This window comes from Dama dama, chromosome 14 (assembly GCF_033118175.1).
Source record: "Dama dama isolate Ldn47 chromosome 14, ASM3311817v1, whole genome shotgun sequence".
Lineage (NCBI taxonomy): Eukaryota > Metazoa > Chordata > Mammalia > Artiodactyla > Cervidae > Dama > Dama dama.
This window is the reverse complement of record NC_083694.1, coordinates 50,718,608-50,740,990: the sequence shown is the minus strand read 5'-3', so window position 1 is coordinate 50,740,990 and position 22,383 is coordinate 50,718,608. Positions and strand designations below refer to the sequence as shown.

The window sequence follows — 22,383 nt, the reverse complement described above, 5'->3', positions numbered from 1 at the left end:
GCTCTTGCTGGCATTCACAGTATCTGCTACATGCTGCTGAGGACGGTTCTCAAATTTGCTTTTATTAATGTTAATAATTTGGTTGGCATAGTTTAGGAAGTTGAACGACTTGGAGAGACTTGGATAAACAGGAGTTATTTGAAAACATTACTGTTTCTCAAAGTGAAGATAAATACTGAAAGCCACCGTTTTCCTTTATTACCACTCAGATTAAACCAGTGTCAGATGTTACGAGAGTTCCTGGCTGAATTCATTCATTATGTGGCATTTTGATAGCGACATATCTCAGGATTTGATACTTGTGTGCACACCATGTCATCAAGTGATGTACTGCTGCTTTCTGCTGACAGTGACAGCATGTTTCTTCTCTGCCCAGCACTGCTTTTGGTGCTTCATATACAGTGTTGCTTATCCTGCTCAGTAGCCCTGCAGCGTGGGGACTCATTCTCCTTGGTGAATGAGGACACTGATGCTCGAGGGCTTCCGTGATTTGCCCAAGTTCACCCAGCTACTGAATTAATGGGCTGCACTTTGCCTAAACCTAGTTTTTGTTCCTTAATGTTTCTAAGCAGGATGCCTACACGGAATAAGTAGCAGTGTTCTATAAGGATTTGCTAATTAGCCAAGATGAATTTTCACTACTGTCTTCAAAATTGCACACCTTAATCTTAAATAATAAGGCAATGTGATTAAGTGAAATCTTTCATGTTAGAAAGCTAAGTTATGATGAAAACTAATGCCTTCAGTTATTTTTGCTTTGGGGTTTATGGATTAAATAGATTTATTGTATTACTTCGAGCATCTCAAACAGTTTTTGAAAAAACTAACAGATTAGATTTTAATCCCTTTCTAGCTCTTGTCTGTTAAGTGTTCTTTTAATGACACATTTGCTGGTTTGAACTTCATACAAATATTTCATTTCTCTTAAGTTGTGTATTATTTTTGAAATCAGTTTTGAAACCACAGGAACTGAGTGAGACATTGTCTTGGCCTGACTCCCTCTGCAGTGCGGATGGCAGAGGCATTGTGTCTAGGATTGTGGAGTTCTTCCATCTTGTTTTGTTGGTTGTTTTTAAGAAGCCAGTGATGTTTAGCGTCCTCCTCTGCTAAGTGTTACCTTGTTGAGAATGATTGACTGATTTCCACTGAATAGAAACCAACTTTAAAAGTTCCCTTAAGCTGAATGTTACAGATCATGAACAAGTTTTAATTAGGATACTAGTCTTAAAAGTCTAGAAACTGATTTTAAGTGTAATTCTGATGTGTTTACTGGATAATTGAGTTAAAATATGCTTGTTAGTTTCCTTCACTCTCATGATGTGACACCAGTAAGAGAGGGGTTTTGTCAGAGTGTTGTGTGTGTGTGTGTGTGTGTGTGTGTGTGTGCACGTGTGCGCTCACGTTCACTCAGTCGTGTCCGACTCTGCCACCTCTGGACCATAGCCTGCCAGGCTCCTCTGTCCATGGGATTTTCCAGGCAAAAATAACTGGGCGTGGGTTGCCATTTCCTTCTGATGGGGGTAGGTTTTTATTTTTTACCTTTTCCTTTAATAAGAATTCATCTGAACTGTTTGAAGCAGTAGCTTCTTAGGAGGTTTTGTTTGCTGATAAAGCTGTTCCTATTCTAGGGACTTGACTCATTCCAGAGGAAAAGCAAAAAAGGAGACAAGAAGGAGAGAGGAGTTGCCCTAACCTGTCTGTGTGCACTCCCGAATCCTCCTCATGTGGGGCAGGGGTGATTCGTCATCATGTGTATCCCACAGTAGAATCTTTAGAATGTGTGTGAGTGTTTACAACTTAATGCTTTCTTGGGATTTGCAATTTGTAGAGTATTTAGTTGTTCTGTAGAGATTTAGTAAGTCCATAACACCCTCATACGCACTGTAGCCTGAACAGAACTGCTGCTTACTAATCTGAGCTTTCATTTTTTCATATTTCTTAAGCATTTTTCTCTCTTGTTTAATTTTCTCTAAAAATTAAGGGGAGGTAACGTTGTTTAAAAGGTTTAAAATTGGCACATATATTAAGAAAAGTCCTGAGGGATTATGGGTAAGAGACTAGACCATGCTCAGTATTCTGAAGCTGTTGTAGCTACTTATTTCCTCTTCCCATTTTTGTGGTCATGACCCTGAAATTTAAAAATATTTTTTGATAGAAGTTTTCCATTGTAGGATGGTGTAGTTATTTTGTTATTAAATTTAATATATTTTAATATCACAAAGAAAATTTGAATAGTTTCAGAGGTAGGAAATTTATTCTAATAATAAAATAACAGCATTGTGTGTGATACAGAAAAATGTCACCTTCTAAAGAAAGATTATGAGATCCGAAATCCTTGCTATTTTGATACTTTCAGGAATTTTTATATGTTCTTATTAGTTTAATCATTGTCTGAATGACCAGAACCTGATTTCACCCTTAATGCGATAGCTGTGTGTTACCCGTTAGGTAGAGTTGTAGAGGATTGTCTTTGCTTTGGTTAAAAAGAAAAACAGTAAATACTCTTTAGGCTAAAATTCCTCCTCCCCCTTATTTCTATTAAAGCTACAGTGATAAACAATCTTTTCCTGTTGTGCTTATAATCCTACCTCTTGGTGCAGTCCACCACATGCCACAAAAATGAAGGCAAACTGGTTTGTTCACCCTTGTTTAGAACCCCCAAACCGAATTATGCATACTGCTTGAAGTTCTAGGACAGTTTGGAATTGAAATTTCTGTGCCTTTTGTTATTTTTCTTCTATTTGGCTTCTTAGTTTCGATTTTCATTCTCTTACCGGTTTGAGGTATAGAATATGCCTTTCTGGTTCTGTTTGGCTGTATTTTTGTTTTTAACCTATGAGATTTTCACAGCCCGTTTTTCTGTGCAGTAAAGCAGAAAGTCTCAGGTTCCAGTGAGGAGTGAGAGGTCACTGCGTTCCACCTTCTGCCTTGAGCCCTTCATGGTAGATGTTCATGGTGGCATCAGTGGAAACCCGTGTTCTCTACGAGATTCGTGCTGCCACCAGCACAGTGCTCATTAGTTGGCAGTTCTGATTTTTGTCTGTTTACACCTGTGGATTGTAATTTTTGTAGAATTAACACTGGAGGTGAAATTGCAGCTTCTCTTCTCACTGTCATCCAAACAAATAATAAAAAGCAGTGTCAATCTTGGTTGGATTTTTGAGCAAGGGGTTTAAGATCACAGATTTGCTTGTTTTTAGGAGCTGTGCTGCGTGCTAAATTGCTTTAGTCATGTCTGACTCTTTGCGACCTTACAATAGACTTTAGCCCACCAGGCTCCTCTGTTATAGGATTCTCCACGCAAGAATACTGGAGTGGGTTGTCATGCTCTCCTCCAGGGGATCTTCCTGACCCAGGGATTGAACCCACATCTCTTTATGTCTCCTGCATTGGCCGATGGGTTCTTCACTGCTAGCGCCACTTGGAATCCCCTTTAGGAGTTATATTAGTTGCTAAAATACATTATTCAGGATGTATCTTTTCCTTACATGGACGTATTTGATAACAAGATCAAATTTGAGTGTTAAGCTTATTTAATAATATCTATTTTTGGTTTTGATTCCATCAAAGTTATAAATTTAGGGGTTCAGACTGGAAAATAATGTAAATTACTGTCTGTATGCCAAAGCAAATTAAATTCATGGTTGAATTAGAGTGTGGAAAATATGGAACCAAGAAAAAGTGATCCTTAACTAACACTATTTATGACCCTCTTCAGTTTTAGAGAAGTGAGGTCTTCTAAATCTCCTGGGCAGTTGTCAAAAAATTCAGTCACTAAATGGTGTCTGACTCTCTGCGACTCCATGGACTGCAGCACACCAGGCTTCCCAGTCCTTCAACATTTCCCAGAGCTTGCTGAAACTCATGTCCATTGAGTCAGTGATGGCATCCAACCTTCTCATCCTCTGTTGTCCTCTTCTACTGCCTTCAGTCTTTCCCAGCATCAGGGTCTTTACCAATGAGTTCTCTCTTCGCATCAGGTGGCCAGAATATTAGAGCTTTATCATCAGTCCTTCCAGTAAATATTCAAGATTGATTTCCTTTAGGATTGACTGGTTTGATCTCCTTGCTGTCCAAGGGACTCTCAAGAGTCTTCTCCAGAACCACATCTCAAAAGCATCAATTGTTTTGGCGCTCAACCTTCTTATGGTCCAGCTCTCACATCCATACACGACTACTGGAAAAACCATAGCTTTGACCATACGGACCTTTGTCGGCAAAGTGATGTCTCTGCTTTTTAGTACACTGTCTGGGTTTGTCGTAGCTTTTCTTCCAAGGAGCAAAAATCTTTTAATTTCATGGCTGTAGTCACTGTCTGCAGTGATTTTGGAACCTAAGAAAATAAAATCTGCCACTGTTTCCATTTTTTCCCCATCTGTTTGCCATGAAATGAGAAGGCTAGATGCAGTGATCTTAGTTTTTTGAATGTTGAATTTTAATTCAGCTTCTTCACTCTCCTGTTTCACCTTCATCAAGATACACTTTAGATTCTCTTCACTTCTGCCAATAGGGTGGTATCATCTACATGTCTGAGATTGTTGATATTTCTCCCAGCAATCTTGATTGCAGCTTGTGGGTCATCCATCCAACTGACCTCCAGTCCTGTGGCCATTGTTGAGTTTTCCAGATTTGCTAGCATATTGAAAAAATGTTGATGAAATTGTTAAACTTTTCACAGTAGACTGTTATGTTGCCCCCAACTTCTTTCTGTGTTAAAGCACATTAAGTGTGTTGCTCAGCCTTCGCTGTTGCTTCCATATCAAATACAACTGGATCAGTACTTTGCCAGTGGATAACTTGTTTAAAAGGAACCTGACTTCTGTGTGTTGAGTGGAGACGAGAAGGGAAAATTTGCTGATGCAGCTAAACCTCTGAGTGCTGGGAGATGAACAATGTGTGGATTTCACTGTGGCTTTCTACAACATAGCCTTAGGGTTACAAGGCCAGATCCAGACCCTAGCTCCACCAGTTAACAGCAGTGTGACCTTGGACAGGTTACTCTACACATCTTAATCTTCAGTTTACCTGTCTGTTAAATGAGGTAACAGCTACCGTGTAGGGTTGCTGTGAGCAGTAAGTGAGAGCCTCCCAGGAACATGGGTGGTACACTGGTTTTGGTCCATGCCATTGTAATTGGTGAGCATTAGCAGTGGCAGAATCAGCTTTGTGGAAGCGCTGCCTCTTCCTTGGTCTATGGTGGTACTTCTAGATTTAAAAAAATGGACAGTTTCAACATCTTCTAACATACCCTTTAAAATTAAATCCATATGTTTTTCTTTGGCAACACAGAATGAATTAGAATGAATTAAGTAGATTACAAATTAGGTGAGAGTAAGGAGCTTCTTGGATCTGCAGGTAGATACACAAAGGGACACTAGAGAATTCCTCAGATGGTAGAGACTGCTTCTGTTTTGCATGCTGTCTTGTTTACTAGTTACCCAAATAGGGTGAACTAGAGAACTCTGGGAATTTGATTTGTTACACAGGCAGAAGTAAATATTTCACTGTTTGCTTGCTGCCCAAATGAGGAGCTCACTGTCTTTCTGTTTGCCTATCTCACCTTCCTGTGATCCAGATCACTCGTAACTCTACTGTTAAAACCTTATTTTCTGCAGGTGAGATTTTAGATGAATTTTGGATACATTTTCTTAGAGTAAATTATCAGACAGGCTTGAAGGTGACTGTGTCGGAGCTATTTCAGTGCTATATATGATAGCATAGGAAATCTTGTGATTTTACATGTTGCTGGATATGAATTCAAGCAAAAACAAAAGTGAAAGAGACATTTTCTTAGGAGAAGTTACTATTTAAGTTGAGAATGTCAGTTTTATCTATTATGTGTTATAGTTACTAAATGTCCTGATTATCTTGCGGTATTTATTAGTATTATCTCAGCGGTCTGGGTTCTTTTTAGTCTGTCAATAAACAAATTTACATAGACTCACAACTTAAATATGTAGTAACACAGGTATCCCTGAGCCCCAGATGTTGTGTTCATGGTTGTTCATGACTGTGGGGAACCTTAGGTGCTATATGATTATCAAAGAGGTCTAACTAAGGTTTCTTTCCGAAGAGATTAGGAATGTTAAGTGCACTAGTATGCTTAGTTAAAAAATTGAGCACAGAGTGTTTTTTAGAAGCAATAAAATTAGTGGGTTATAGACTTTAAAAATTGATGTATACTCACAACTTCTGCTGTTAGAGCATTTATGTGTATTGATAGGGATGTTTGGGATAATTCTCCTTGCAATTAAACGTCTGTCCTCATTGGACTTGTACATTTCCGTAATGATATCTGGGTGGGATCCTGTGAATCGATGTAGAACAAATGAGCAAAACAAATGGATGAATTCGGATTTGTTAGGGAAGCAGAATGTTATTGTCTTCTTAAGAAGGAACATATGCTGGCAATTTAGACTTGTAGGCGTGGGGTTTCTGTAATTTGTTTAGGAGAATCTACTGTGGATAATCCTTACAATTGATTCCATTTACTGAGTCTGTCAAGCACTGTGCAAAGTTCTTGATGCACATTATCTAACCTTCCCTTCCCTAAGATGGCATCAGTATGTATCACAGTTAGTTCCCCTCTGCCTTGAACATCATTGCGTCAAATCATGGCCCATGGCTGCACAGTATAGTTGCAGTTTTGTGAATTCCCGTTTTTGTGCAGTTCTTATCCTTTGGGGACCTGTTTTATTCAGAATACCACCCCAACACCAGGGAAGGAAAGGGGGAGAGCCCAGTCTGATCTCACTTGTTTGAGATCAGCTCTTTGCAGGGAAGATGTGTGACCTTGGGGACACAGGAACCTTTTAGAGGGGCAGATGGAATGAGTGACTGGATTGAAAGTGAGACCCCTTTTCCCAGCATGGACACTAGCCTAGGAGGCAGCTGTGTTTCAAATCCTTGTCTTTTGCGAGCTCTTCCTCCTGGACTTCTTTGTTGTCAGGGGGCATTATTTTACTCCTGCATTAGCAAAAGAGAGAAACATCAACTTGGGACCCTGTGGGAAAGTCCTTGGAGGCTGGCACCGAGTATGATTTAGTGTTTCTGATGTCATCTCAGTCCTGGAGCCTGTGTTCCTACCCAGGATGTGAGGGAGGACCGGAGCTTGTAGCTGGGTTATTAGCAACTCCTTGAGCCTCCTCACTTTACCTGGCCGGATGGCTGTTTATATCATCCACCTCCCACCCCCAAATGACCACCCTCCCCCCCAACCCCATCCTTCCTGCCTGCCTCGTTTTTCCTTCATTCCTTTCTTGTTATTTTGAAGGAAATCCATATTTTTCTGAAACATTTTTTTCCACTAGAAATTTTCTACTTATTGACATTAGTGGGGCCTTTCTGCAAGGGAACTTGCTTTTCACAAAGTTAGACATATAACTTCCATTTTAAGTATCTTTGGGGCAGACATATGTGTATTCCCTATGGACTTTCCAGGTAGCACAGTGGTAAAGAATCTGCCTGCCTATCAGTAAAGAATCTGCCTGCTAATCAGAAGATGCAGGTTCAATCCCTGGGTTGGAAAGATCCCCTGGAGAAGGAAATGGCAACCCACTCCAGTATTCTTGCCTGGGAAATCCCGTGGACAGAGGAGCCTGGCAGGCTGTAGTCCATGGGGCTTCAAAAAGAGTCAGACACAACTGAGCTACCAAACAACAAAAATACGTATTCCCTCTTAACAAAGTGTCTTGTAGATAATAAGCACCCAAGAAAAATGATCAAAGTTTCATTTGATCATTCCAGAAACTTTACAGTTATGTAGAGGAAAGATTTAATAGTGTGATGATAGGCTAATGCATCTGAGAATGAGATAAGTTGGTAAATAGGGTAATGCGTGCTAAGTCGCTTCAGTTATGTCTGACTCTTTGCGACCCCATGGACTGTAGCCCACCAGGCTCCTCTGTCCATGGGATTCTCCAGGCAAGAAGACTGGAGTGGCTTGCCATGCCCTCTTCCAGGGGATCTTCCCAGTCCAGGGACTGAACCTGTGTCTGTTAGTCTCCTGCATTGGCAGGTGGGTTCTTTACCACTAGTGCCACCTGGTCCTAAATAGGCTAGTAGGATTTTGCTTTTAGGTAGAGGTCAGTAAAAGAAAAAATGTGGAGTTGAATTTATATGTAACTTGTGATTTAAAAAAATAATTGCTTTGTGAGGAGAATACATTTGCGTTCCTTCCATGCTTCTTGAATATGAAAGACAACCTGGGCAGTTTTGAGTTTGCCAGAGGGGTGAACTTTGCTGGCCCACATACATGACTGAGCCCCTGAGAACTCCTAGCTCTTTTTCACGGGGAACAGAGAGGTGTCAGCCGTGAACTCTGAGAGAGGTGCATCTGCAGGCATGAGAGGGGCTGGAGGACGATTGAGTGTTGAACAGAAGGGAATGGGCTCATCGAGCAGTAGTGACAAAAAGGTCTTCAAGATTGCACTGGCGTGAAAGTGTCTCATTTAATGGTAGAGCCTGGTGATTCAGCAGAGTAGTGTCTGTACATTCTTTTGTGTTTATAAACGAATTTCCTAAACCTTTACCAAAACGTGTTATATTCAAATGCCATTGCCTAAATTTTATATTTTCAGAGAAGCAAAATAAAAGGTAGCAAAGAAGACTCTCATGATTGTCCTAGTAGACTCTCATGATTGTCCTAGTTGACCGCCAAAACATTGGTCCTTAGCTTATACCTGGGAGGCACTCAGCATGATTGTTTAAATTAGATTTTTGATTCAAATAATTATGGGTGTGATACCCAAGTGCATCGAAACAAATAGTATGGCTGTTCAAAAGGACGAGACAAATCAATTTTTTGTTTGAAGTTATGTGATGCATGGTAAAGAGAGTTGAAGGATATATACCAAAAGGCTCACAGTGATAATGTGAATGCTTGGGCATTCAGTTGACCCTTGAAGACCACTGCGGGTTCCCCTTATAGGTGAATTTTTGTCAGTAATGAATAGTATAGTACTCAGTGACCTAGGGTTGACTGAATCCTAGGATGCAAAAATGCGGCTGTGGAGGAATCACACATACGGAGCGCCGGCTTTAAGTTACACACAAATTTTCTATTTCATAAAGGGTCAATGCCCTGAACACACACACAGCATTGTTAAAGTGTCAGATGTATTTTAAATATCCTTTAAATCTTTGTTACTGTGTCTCTGTGGTGGATTTGGTTTTTCTGGGAAGAGCATATTTTTTTGGACACTATGCTGGTGTGTGAGGTGGGAGATGGGAAAGAGACACTGCGGGCTTTTCCTGTGCAGCAGAGTGCCAGACTGTACTGATGTAGAACCGCCTGTGTTCATCTCAACCGAAAGAAACATTTTTCAGTTGTCTCATTAATTTTGCTTTTGTTGGTATTTCGGGTTTTTTTTTAATCTTTTTTTTTTTGCATCATGTATTGAAATGTTCATCTAGAAAAATTAGAAAATGCAAACAGATGGAGAAACGGGTACCATACCTTCATCAATAATCTCATCACTGGGAGCCACCTGCCAACATCTTAATGCGGATCCTTTTGGTTTATATCTATGGATGAATTGTAGCCTGATTTTATTAATTAGTGATGTGACTTGACCATTGTTCCTCTGAGCATTTTTGTGGACAAATGTAAAGAATGAATTTGGAATACTGCAATTGTGTTAATTCAGATTTAGATCTAGATTTTACTTCCTGAAAATATTTTTAAACCAAGCTTTGTAATTAATTCATCAGGATATAGCATTGTAAGACTTACCATGGGCTTTGAGAGGGAAAAATAGACTTTCCTTTTAGCTAAGACTAATCAATTCTCAAGGGCATGGCTGTCCCTTCTGTTTTAAGGTTGCCAGGCACTTGTAACACACCACCTCCTTGCACAGCTCCCAGGCCTGCTTTGTTTGGCCACAGGGGACTTATACCTGAACTTGAAGTCAGTTCTTCGCTTTGAGTTGGCAGTTCACTTTTTTTGTGGGCTTGCCCAGTAGCTCAGTCGGTAAAGAATTTGCCTGCAGTGCAGAAGACCGGGGTTCCGTCCCTGAGTTGGGAAGATCCTCTGGAGAAGGAAACGGCAACCCGCTCCAAGTCTCCTTGCCTGGAAAATCCCATGGACAGAGGAACCTGATGGACTGCAGTCTATGGGGTCGCAAAGAGTTGGTCACTACTGAGCGACTTTCACTTTCAGACTTTAGATACCTTTTTACCCCCTGTAAAACAAAGGCTAACGAAAATCCTTGAAAAGAACTCAAGAAATTAAAATGATTATAAAACAGAATAGGCTAGCAGCTTGTTTAAGTTTCAGAGGTATTTAGTTAGTCTCTGACATCATTTTGTTTATGCCACAAGATTTTTTTGAGGTTCCCAGGAATGTAAGGAAATTTAAAGCTTTCTTAATTTGAATTTACTAATGTTTATTTGGGAATCCATTTCTAATATTTGGAATTAGCCAGCCAGAGCCTCTAAAAGCCTTTTCTTAAAAAGAGAATTAGAAGCTCCCTTCAGATGTGATCTTTGCTGTTCTTCCATCAGCCTGATGTTTGGAAGAGGTGGGGAGCCAGAGCTCCACAACAGCAAAAACTGTGCACCCCGCCCTGCCCCCCACCCCAATCCCTCGCATAGGCTGCAAGCATTCCAGGAATTTATACTGTGATCTGCAGTGCTGAAAAATCCAGAACTTTGTTCCATTGTTTCTGTTGAAGCAAAGCCTGAAGTCCTATTTTAATGCCACGAGCAACTTAAAACCGGAGAGGTTTTATTTTTATAATTTGCCTCCAGAATTACAGACAGCTCTTAGTGAGAAGTTTAACTACAGAAAAAGATTTGAAATTTTGCCCAAGCAGCATAACAGAATTTTTACTACCAGGTGTATTTCAAAGTTATTTTCTGTGCAAAAGAAATCTTTAGAAAATGTATGGCATTATATATCACTTCTGTAAAAACCAACTGTTGTTGCATCTTACTGCTTCACATTTCTCTCTTTGAAACACCATGGCCTGATGGAGCTAAGGCCACAAGTGGCTTGTTTGCCCACTGATCTTACCTTGGCCAGTTGTAATGGCCACCTGTGATCATCTGATAAACACTTTCTTGTGTTACGTGTAGGGCTGCTGTTGACCTTACACAAGGAAGCCTTTCTGATTGCAGTTTCTCACATCAGTCCTCAGGCTTCCTTCTGATGACTTTCAGGGTAGCAAACTCAGTATTTTTTGTTTATTTTAAGAATACATGAAGGATATTGAAATGACCTGTTTATTCCTTGTGGAAAACCTAGCTTTGTGTAACCATTTCTAGCTTCTCTTCTCCCTGCTCATCACACCCACTGCAGAATGTTAAACCGCTGCCAGTTGCGCTGAGGCCCAAGACTGCCCACCCTTTAGCAGTTCACACTGAGTACTATTTTGGCCATTCTTTAAGCTAACAGTTTTGCTGTTATCCATTGGTTCCCCTTGCTTACTACCTGATCTGTTAGAGATTTTGTTTGTTTGTGGGTTTTTTGTTTTGTTTTAAATCCCATGTCATTTAACATGAACTTTGTGCCTTTTCCCCAGTTAGGCTTTTCACCTTATTTTGGACCTGCTGCCATGAAAACCTGTCCTTTGCCTTTCGAAAATTGAAAAAGATGTGTAATGACTTCGTATGTTCATGATGAATTTCTCAAACTTGCCTGAAACGCAGATGGTAGTTTTAATTCTTTTTAAGGGTGAAATTGGAACCCACAGAGTGGCACTAAGAAGGCTGTTAGAGCACAGTGGATAGAATAGTGAATTGGATGAGAATAAAAATCTCAATTCTACTACAAACTTGCAATGAGATTTTGGGCAATTCTTGTAATGAAATAAAGCTCAGAGAAGTGTATTTGTGAAGTTTGGTTAAACCATCTTCACGGCCCCTTCTCCTCCAAATCTTAGGATTCTTCTCTCTCTTACCTTTTGATGTAGCCCATTAATTCCATTATTCCACATCTGTTCTCTAAGATCTGTATCCTCTGCTTAGCTGGATACTTTATTGAAGCCTTGCTCCAGCCTGGTGTGAAAGCATCATCACCAGGTTTCCTATGGGGAGCCTCTCATTTCAGGGCAGGAGGAAGAGGAAGATTTTTGCCAAAGAATGGTTACTGGAGGAAGACAGTCTAGATGGTAATGGCATGAGGCTCAGGAGAGGAATTTTAAGCTGTAAAGGCCACCAAACTGTTAGATGCTGAGAAGAGACTTGGGGGCAAATAAAGAACTTAGGGGTTTTGCGATTTCAGGGTGAGAGGAAGCCATCCAGGTGGAGTTGGGGCAGCAGGGGTGAAGGGCTGTGTGAGTGAGGAGCTGGAGGTGGCAGTCACGTCCACCCTATGGTGGGGGGGGTGTGGTGGTGGTCACGGTTGGTCCTTGTTCAGGCCAGCCTCGCCCCTTCAGGCTAGCTGATCTTTCCTGGTGCTCCGTCACCTCACAGATGGAGTCTTGCCTGGTTTGGAATCGTCTCTGTTTCTGAGTAAGAGGGTGAGCTCTCCGAACAAGGATGTGCTGGCCCTGCTTCAGCATACTGATACTAAATTCTGTCTGATTTTATGCTTCAGAGTTGGGTAGCTCCCCAGTGAGGAGGCAGGCAGTGCACGTAGAGTTACATATGGTTCTAAATTTAATTCATTTAAATCACCAAATGCGTGAGCCTTCACTGTTGTGATGAATTTTTAATGTAACTTGAGCAAGCCTTATAGAATTCTGTATTCTCTCTGATGCCTGAACATTTTTAACTGAGACATTATTCTTTAGAATCTCCTTGTTGTCTAGTTCATCAGAAGAGTAGAATATAGACAAGAACTTAAATTATTCACGTGATGCTTTAGGCAGTTTTGGTTTTGCACCTTACATTGCAGGCACCAGCTGCTTAATGCTACATGTTGTCTTTAACATGTAGTTGATGCAAATGTAGAATTTGTCTATATGGCAGCTATTTATCAGAAAATCCAGTTTTATTGATATTTAATGTATTTGCTTAGATTGAGGTTCTGTGCTGTTGACTGATACTTGTTTCTGGCATAGCATAAAACGGAAATGGAAAATGTCTGTATTCCAATTTGATGGTTCCTTTTCTATAAATGTAATGAAAGTCTTTATATTACTTTGCTTTCATTTTCCCTTGAAAGTGGGTGAAGTAATGGATATAAAGTGTGTAAAGAATAAGATATTTGTATTATGCCATTATTGGTTGTAAGAAATAAATGTATTAATAGTTTAGTTAGTAGAGCACTTTTGGTACCATCAGCCTTGGGTTTTAGTTCTGACTAGAAAGGTGATTCAGTTGTGTGATCTCAGGCAGTTGACTTCATGACTGCGGTCCTTGGATGTCTCTAGAATGAGAGGCATAGGGTGGAACTTCTGGCTTAAGTAGTAAGGACATCAGTCATGAGCATGGGATAGGCTGGAAGTAAGTATACCACATCCTGTCCCCCACTGAGAACACAAAGGCTATTACTTGGGGGTTGGGGGGGAGCCTCGATGTAGGGGGTAACTGCTGCTTTCCTTCTGTTTCATTCAGTCTTCTTCATCTTTGTGTGTCTCTTCTCCTTACGTGCACAGCGTTCTGCCCAGCCCTCTGTCGTGTTCTGTGTTACTGTCTCCATTCCACTTTCCGTGTGTTTTCATTCCTGTATCTTTCTTGTTTAGACCGAGTGGAGCACGCAGCTGGCAGAGCCTCTATGTAGGACCCTTCAGGAACCTGAGGGTAAGTGCACACGTGTACTTACCAGGCTCCCAGCAGCTCTGCCGGACCACTTCCCAGGCGCGTCCTGCCTTACAGACAGGAACTAACACATCCCCCTCCCTTCACGGAAGTCCTTACAGGTTGTTTTCAGTTAGAACTTGTTTTTGTTTACTTCTAATTTGATTATATGTAGAACAAAAACCAAGTATGGAGCGAAATGTATTGATTGGAGGAAGTGTAGTAGGTGCCACCAGGGGCTGTTCCGGTCTTTGTGAGTGACACTGGGAGTACCGAAGAGTGAGTCAGGATTCCCAGGGTCAGACTGCTCTACTGCCATAGACTGGTTAGTTCCTGGGGGACCCTGGTCTTCAGTTTCTAGCACAGAAATAGCACGTAGGATGGGGGATTTCGATATCCCCTTCATCTCTAGTCTTGGTCCTAATGGGAAGTACCTTGAGCATTAGAGGATTCTGATAAAGATTGAGGAAATCATTTTATGTATTAGATTATCTCAGTTCCATTAATTAGTGATGATTAGATTCATGGTAGACTCGTGTCCATCGTAAATTAAGTCTATCAGTGTTCACCAGAGGCACTTAAGAGGTAAGTTTAATTGTTCCATCACTTAGTTTTTAGAGTTGGTTTGTTAGTATTCTCAAATACTTAAAAAATTTTAAGAAATACACAGACTGTGGAACCCCATATTAGTTTAGCCCAGTGGTTCTTAACCTAAAGAGACACTCTTTTGGGTGAGGCTTTGGCCATATCTGGAGACTTTCGCTTGTTACAGATAGACTCCCGGGCACACTGTTGGCATCGAATGGGTGGAGGTCAGTGATGCTTCTAAATGTCCTGTGATGTTTGAGACAGCCCCACAACAGAGAGCAGTCTGACCCCACATGTCAGTTGTGCTGCGGTTGAGGGGCTTGCAGCAAGCCTGGTGGGTGCTCTTGTTTGCTCTCCAAATAGACTGTCCCTACCACATGTGGCTTCTCTTCACCAGGCAGAACAGGGTTTCCAGGTCATGGTTTTTAAAAGAGGATAACAGGGGCAGCAAGGGGTGGAGGAGTGGGGTAGTCTGGTGATGGCATAGCAGCTCACTGATTAGGAGGGTCTAAAACTAAGGTGTTGAAGTTCAGTGTCAGCTCAATGTTCTAATATTCTTTTAGGCAGGGGACTAAAATTATGTACTTTCATTCTTGGTACATACTAATGAATGGTAGTATTAAAGCTGTGATTTGCTTTATATAAATCTAGAAGTTTTACTTTTTTAGTAGTCTGTACATATTGGTCAATTTACTTTTTTTTTTTTTTAAACTGGTTTCATATAGCACTTGATAGGTTTCAGAAAATTTTCTGCATTGCTTTTTAAAAAATTGTAGTACAAGTTGACGTCTGTTGTTCTATTAAATTTTACAGTGTGACTTAAGGGTTTATTCATGAGGTGGAGTTTAGACCTCCCTTTTTATTTATTCATACTTTTATAAAGTAGAAAGTAAGAGGTTGGTAGAAAAGGGTTATATTGTTTAGCCTGTTTGAAGAACATGAGGTGGTACTGATGCCTTATAACTATTTGAGGATTTTGATTCAGGGAAAACATGTTCTGAATATAACTTTTGAATCAGGCATCTGTGGTCACTGGGAACCCTTTCTGTGAACCCCTTCAAACTAGTACTGCAGTTACTAGACCAGTTACATTCATGGCCAAGTAACCATTTGTATTTGCCTTGTTTGCTACCAGTAGTCTGATACGGGCCAGGCACAACACACAGACAGCACGGCGTATGTCATAGTGAGGATAAGAAAACTGGTTGAATCCAAATTCCTTTAAACACACCTGGATTCTCGAGAGCCTTTGTCATCATCAGATTCAGGCTAAGTGCTGTTAAGTTGGCAAAGGGTGAAAGACTCGAAAGAAGAGGTTACTTCTTACCAGATGAAAAGGTGTGTTCATATCCTTGCCCCTTGCAGAAGGGATTGGTTCATTACACTTCCACCTGGAGACACGAATTGGCCAGCTACACACAGACTCTTAGCTCTTGTTTCCACCGGAGTGTGGTTCCAGTGAAGTGCACACTTGTGTCGCGGGTTCAACCTCAGCTGCCTTTAGAAATGAATGGAGTGATGTGTTACTAGGAATTTGAGTGAAGGTTTTATATAATTACAGGAGATATCTTCAGTTTTTTTTACAAGCTGAAGAGTTAGGGATTTAAAATGGTATTTTGTTTTTTAAGACTAACAAATCAAATGGCTGATTGTTAAGTATCTTAAGCTTTTTTTCTTGTTGCATCTCTCAAAATATGGAGGTGTTTTTGATGGTTAGTATTTGTATTGTAGTAGATGGTTCTGTTTTTAATCATGATCTTTGTAGTGATATTTTGTGTCTCTGACCTCATTTTATTTGTTGTCTATGCTTTATTTAGTTACTCTCCTCTGTAGTGATTCTCTACACTAGTGTTAAGGAGAATACCATTTTCCAGAAGCTGTGAGTGGTTTCTAGTTTCTAGTCATTTACTAAATCAGAGATGAACGGGTCAAGAGCGTTGTTCTGAAGAGAAAAGACAGTTCCAGGAGCTGTTGAGGCCTGGTTGGGGGGAGCGTCGCAAAAGGAGAAGGAAAGTTTAGAGGAAGGTGGGTGGAACTTATTCTGAATCTGAAAACTGAAAAACAAAAGCTCCCAGGAGCAAGAAATGTAGAATTTAAAAAATGGAACAGAGTCATAAATTCTGATTAAATCCCAGAGAGGGGGAGCTTCCAAACCTTCAGCACTAGTACTTCTGTAGAGAAAATGGCAACCCACTCCAGTATTCTTGCTTGGAAAATCCCTTGGGCGGAGGAGCCTTGCGGGCTATCGTCCAGGGTCGCAAAGAGTTGGACAGGACTGAGCAACTTCACTTTCACTTTTTTTTCCAGAGTAGTTCTGTAGGGAAATGTTTGTCTATGTTGAACATCTTGGTGACTTTATTGTTCTGACTCATCAGAAATTTGTTGCATTTTGATGTTATCTTTTGAACTCTCTTACCACTTGGAATGCAGTTAGCATTTCCTGATTTCTATTCTCGGAGTTGTTAATGAAATACTGAATTATGCTGAACCTAGAGTTGAGTCCCTCCAGACCCTGAGAATGCTGTGCCGGCTGACAGTGAACTATTGAGAATTACTCTGCATTTGATATTTGAGCCGTGGTGTTTGGGTATGGTATTCCTTGCTGTTCAGCGACATCTCTGCTTCTGTTGCTTTACTTTGACAAGTCTGGGTAGTCTTTTCTCTGATGTGCTTCCTACAAATAACTAGACGTTCGCCAGTTCCTGTTATTTGTGTGGTGTTGAAATTTAGCGCTCTTCTCTAATTTTCCTTGGACATTCAGTGTTGTTAACTCTTCTGGAATATATTACATATTAGTTTGATAGCTGTTATAAGGGGAACCATTACCCAAGATTCTCAAAAATACAGAATTTGTGGGTTTCTGTTTTCTTTGACATAACATAGAGGTATTCATATTCATCTGTTTCTTTCTTCAGGAATCTGAGGTGATAATTGCCTAGGAATAGTTTGAATTAGTAATTGCCTCCAAAAATTCAGGATAATAGTGAGTAACCAAATGAACAGACAGACAAGCAAACAAATAAATAATATTGTGTTTCAGGGAAGAAAAAATCCCAAGAAAGTAAAAACAAAGCAAACAAAACCGAAGACATACAGCTGAAGACAAGTGAGCCAGATCCCAGCCCTGCAAATATGAGAGATTCTGCGGAAGGTAAGCTTGGAGTTGGACCTGTAGGATGCGGGCGTGTTTGTCCACCAGCTGCTTTGACTTTGTATCTCCCTGCAGTGCCCTTCTCAGAAACATCCAAGAACTGTAAAGGGTTAAACAGCAAGAAGGCCGCCTACATTTAATATGGCAAGCTGAGCCTTACTGTCCCACCTCCCCTTCAGGAAATTATTGAAGACCTTCCTTGTTCAAGATGAAGTTATTCCCTGGTTAAAATACAGTGAAACGAAACGTACTATGTGACTGTATTTATAAATAATTCATAAAGTTCGGAACCACCAGAACAAATCTGTGATGATAGAGGTCAGACGGGCAGGGACAGGAGGAGGCTTCTGGGGTGCCATTGCCAGTTGATCACAGGGTTGGGGTGAGCACAGCAGTGTATTTACTTTGTGAACATCTTACTTGCAATATTCATCTTTATAGTTTGTACTTCAGTTAAAAACTTACTTGAAAATATCAAACACCTTGGATTGTATGTGTCAGAATGGAAAGGATAGAGAATGAAGTGTTTCTCTTTTTGGTTAAAATTTAAATTTCTGCCTTATCTCTTTGTATTTCTCCCTACAAAATTTTCTTCTTTAGAGTTCTTTCTAAAAATTAATACTCTAGGCCCACCATGATGTAAGAATTCCCAGAGACAGGGGCTGAAGTTGCTCAGGAAGCTGGGTTGCCCTCTGCCTGAAGCAGTTGAGACACTACACTGACACTCTGGCCAGCAGACTGGGGGGGCTGGTGAACGACATGGTCTTACATTGTTATGTGGCAAATTCATGCAGAGACTGAGCTTGCTCAAGAGTTCATAGTGACCCAAATAGGCTGATTTCAAAATACAGACTATGACTCTTTCAAAAAACATTTGTAGAGAAAAAAAAATGCTGTAGATGCCTTTTATAATCTTTTTATTAGCACTGTTTGTGGGGATGGCATTCTTAAAGGATTATAATTCTCTGCGGCATTTTACGAAGCAAGAACAAATTCACTTCCTAGAGTTGTATAAAACTAAGATCTGCCAGCTGATAGCAGGTTGGCTGAGACATTTGTTGGAACAACAACAAAAAGACCAAAGAACCTTACTACTGGTAGTGGTGGAATTAAAGAACAATCCAACAGAACCCTCTCCCCTTCAGCAATTCAGAACAGTTAACTTTCATCCTGATATAAGTTCAGGTCCTGTGGAAAAAAAGATACTTAGTGTCTACCTGTTTGTGGAACAGCTGGTCAGTATTTGATTGGTTCTGGGCAGTGTGATTGTCAGCGTCTTGTGTGTGTTCTGTTTGGCCCTCAAAAAGAGGTCAGTGTATGGAGCAAGTGGCCAGACTCTTCTGTTGTTTGCCAGGCCATCCTTTAGGTTTAAAACTCACTAGACTTCAGTGAGTGTGTGGACACAGTTGGGTTCATAGAGCTGTGCACATTTTGGTTCATACTACATTGGACATCTTTCAATCTGGAATTATTTACCAATCATGGAAAGAATATTTCCATTCAAAGAAACTATGGATTTTGGCTGAGGATAAATTCTGTAAAGAAATTTTTGAGCTTTAGAGATGTTATTTTCATTCTGTTTTCTCATTTAGATGTTTTTATTTATTTTTTTTTAAGCGATGTGCTGGGTCTTTGTTGAAAATGTATTTGAAAAAGGAATTAGCTCCTGGGAACCACCATCAAATGGCTGGGTTCCCAGGTTGTGGAAAACTCGTGCAATGTAAGAAATGCATCTGGAGGAGAGAAGGCTGGAGTGTATGTAGAGGCAGAAACCTCATTGCTAGTGGCTGAGGTAGTAGGTAGGAAAAAGTAATAGACCTTCTTGGGGGGGGGCGGGGGTGCGGTGCAGGACAGAATCGTTGCTTGTGTTAATACCTCACATGCGCCGAGTTTGGAAAGGTTGGCCCTTTAAAAGCCTCCCTTGTCCCCGTATATCCAGGCAGTCACAAAGTCTGTTAACAGGACTCTGATGTCTTATCTCGCTCTGGCCACTTTTTTCCTGCCTCTTCTGCTTTTTTCCATTTCTGTCTCTCAGTATAGGCAGCCAACATCTCCCATCTAAAGCCACTGCATCGGTATTGGTTTCTGCCTCCTCCCAGTCCCTTGATACATACTGCAGCCACCTCTCCCAAATGGCACTCTTCTGCCTTAAAATATCTTACTGGCTCCCCACCGCCTCCAGCTCAGTCTGCACGGATTCACAGTGCGCTGCCTGTTTGATGGCTCCTGCTTGGTTTTCCTCTTCTATCCTTGCAGCCTCCCCCTGATTGATTAACCAGGCCACCAGACACTCCTCCCTTGTTTCTGTCCTTAACCATTGTTAACCACGTACTTCGATGGGCTTAACCATTAATTCATTGGAGTGGTGTTGCCTGCTTGCTTAACTCCTGGTAAAGTAGAGCTCTGGAAGGAGGAGGATCTCGGTGGCCTTACTCACCTGGTACTGACATTTTGTCCAGTGAATGAAGGAAGAGCCAATTAATAGAACGAGGAGAAGTCAGAGCAAGCTCTATTTCTTTCATAGAATCTCTTGTAACTCTTCAGGAAGCTCCAGTAAAGAGAGGTGTAATTCAGCAGAGACTCAGGTGGTCCTGCAGAGAGAGCAGTGCCATAGGCTGTCCCCACCAGCATTAAATGCTCTGTGATAGCTCCTGTCTCAGAGGCCCGTGCTGTCCCTGTCCGTCCCAGTCACTCTCTCATTCCTCTGCTTTCCTCTACAGCTGAACCTGAAAGAGTTGCTTCCAGTCTCCCTGTCTCTCCTTCTTCTTGTCTCTCCTAGCCTCAGATAGGCATTTGTCCCCTCTGCTCCACCAAAACTATTGTCACCATCACCACACCCCTACCTGGGCAGATTGCATGTTCAGTTCTCAGTCTTATGTTACCCAGCCTGTTAGCATTTCTGGATACAACTGATCACACCCTCCTCAGTTTAAGGGCCGCCCCTCTCTTGGCTCTCTAGATCCTCCCTGGGCATTCCTCTGACCCCTGGGTACTGGAGTTGACTGGGGGACATAGCCATTCCCCTATCTGCATTCACTCTGCAGGTGACCTCGACCAGGTCCATGCTCCAACTGCTGTTTCTAGTCTGAGGAGAGTCATATATAGCTAGTTAATATCTTTTCTTGGATGTCTTATCAGGCACCTCAGACTTCAACTCATCCAAAGTAAACTCTCATTTCCCCCCCGGTACAAACAAACGCACACAGACCAAACTTGCTTTTCCCTCAGTCTGGTGAACAGGATTACAGCAGTTGCTGTGGAATCTCTTTGACCCTTCTACTACCACCACCAGCCCCCACCCTTCCCTGCCCCTGCCCTGCACCATAGTCAGCCAACACATTCAGCTTGTTAGCTTCATTTCCAGAACACAGTCAGGGTCTGACCACTTCCCACTATCTTCAAACCACTCGTCTCTCCCCCTGCCCCTCTCCTGGAGGATGTAGTAGGCGTCTCTCGTCTCCCTGTCCACCTACAGTGTTCTGTCTTTGATGTAGCACTGAGAGTGATTCTCCTATATTTCAGTTGATCTTCTGTTTCTCTGTTGGGTCCTTGTTTCCACTTAGAATAAAGGTCAGCAGCCTGTAAGGCTCTGCATGAGCTGATACTATCTCCTGCTCTCCTCCTTCTCTCCTTGCGCCTACCCCACCTCCAACTTCCTGGCCAGTTCTTGAACACATCTAACACCTTCTTGACTCACAGCTTGCACATTTGCTGTTTCCTCTATCCAGAGGACTTCCTTCCACCAAATACCTGCATGACTGATTTTCTTTAGATCTCTACTCACCTGTCATCTTGCTGGTGAGTCCGCTCAGCCTTCTTCACCATCCAACTCTCACATCCATACATGACTACTGGAAAAACCATAGCCTTGACTAGACGGACCTTTGTTGGCAAAGTAATGTCTCTGTTTTTAAGTATGCTGTCCAGGTTGGTCATAACTTTCCTTCCAAGGAATAAGCACCTTTTAATTCCATGGCCGTAGTCAGCATCTACAGTGATTTTGGAGCCCCCCAAAATTAAGTCTGACACTGTTTCCACTGTTTCCCCATCTATTTCCCATGAAGTGATGGGACCAGATGCCATGATCTTAGTTTTCTGAATGTTAAACTTTAAGTCAACTTTTTCACTCTCCTCTTTCACTTTCATCAAGAGGCTTTTTAGTTCCTCTTAGTCCTTCCCTGACCACCTTGTACCATCAATCTCAAGTTGGGCTAGACTGGGCTCTTCTTGGGCATTGAGACTCAGAAGTGACTTCAGATTTCTTTTTCATTCTCTGAGGCACACCTGTTGTTATTGTTCGGTTGCTAAGTCCTATCTGGCACTTTGCAACCCCATGGACTGCAGCACGCCAGGTTTCCCTGTCCTTCACTATCTTCCAGAGTTTGCTCAAATTCATATCCATTGAGTTAGTGATGCCGTCTAACCATCTCATCCTCTGTCATCCCCTTTTCCTGCCCTCAGTCTTTCCCTAGCATCAGGGCCTTTTCCAGTGAGTGGGCTCCTCGCATCAGGTGGCCAGAGTATTGGAGCTTCAGTAATAGTCCTTTCAATGAATACTCAGACTTGATTTCCTTTAGGATTGACTGGTTTGATCTCCCTGCAGTCCAAGGGACTCTTCAAGAGTCTTCCAGCACTACACTTCGAAAGCATCAATTCTTTGGTGCTCAGTCTTCTTTATAATCCTATGACTGCTGGAAAAACCATAGCTTTGACTTTACAGACCTTTGTCAGCTTTTTAATGTGCTGTCTAGGTTTGTCATAGCTTTCCTTCGAAGGAGCAAGCGTCTTTTAATTTTGTGGCTTCTGTCACCATCCACAGTGATTTTGGAGGCCAAGAAAATAAAGTCTGTCACTGTTTCCTCATCTATTTGCCATGAAGTGATGGGACTGGATGTCCTGATGTTTGTTTTTTGAATGTTTTAGTTTTAAGCCAGCTTTTTCACTCTCCTCTTTCACCCTTT

The 22,383-nt window shown here is 41.5% G+C and overlaps 1 protein-coding gene across 8 annotated transcripts in view; it reads left to right on the top strand.

The window, feature by feature from the left end:
- The window catches only part of PRDM2 (PR/SET domain 2), a 132,487-nt gene that overhangs the window by 63,551 nt on the left and 46,553 nt on the right, over window positions 1-22,383 (top strand). For 7 of the 8 annotated variants that reach the window (XM_061160710.1, XM_061160707.1, XM_061160709.1 and 4 more), the window contains one exon: window positions 17,312-17,422. The exons of the other annotated variant lie outside the window; for it this stretch is intronic. In XM_061160710.1, coding sequence (XP_061016693.1) covers window positions 17,312-17,422 — 111 coding nt within the window. The remainder of the gene's footprint in view (window positions 1-17,311; window positions 17,423-22,383) is intronic. 8 annotated transcript variants of the gene reach the window in all.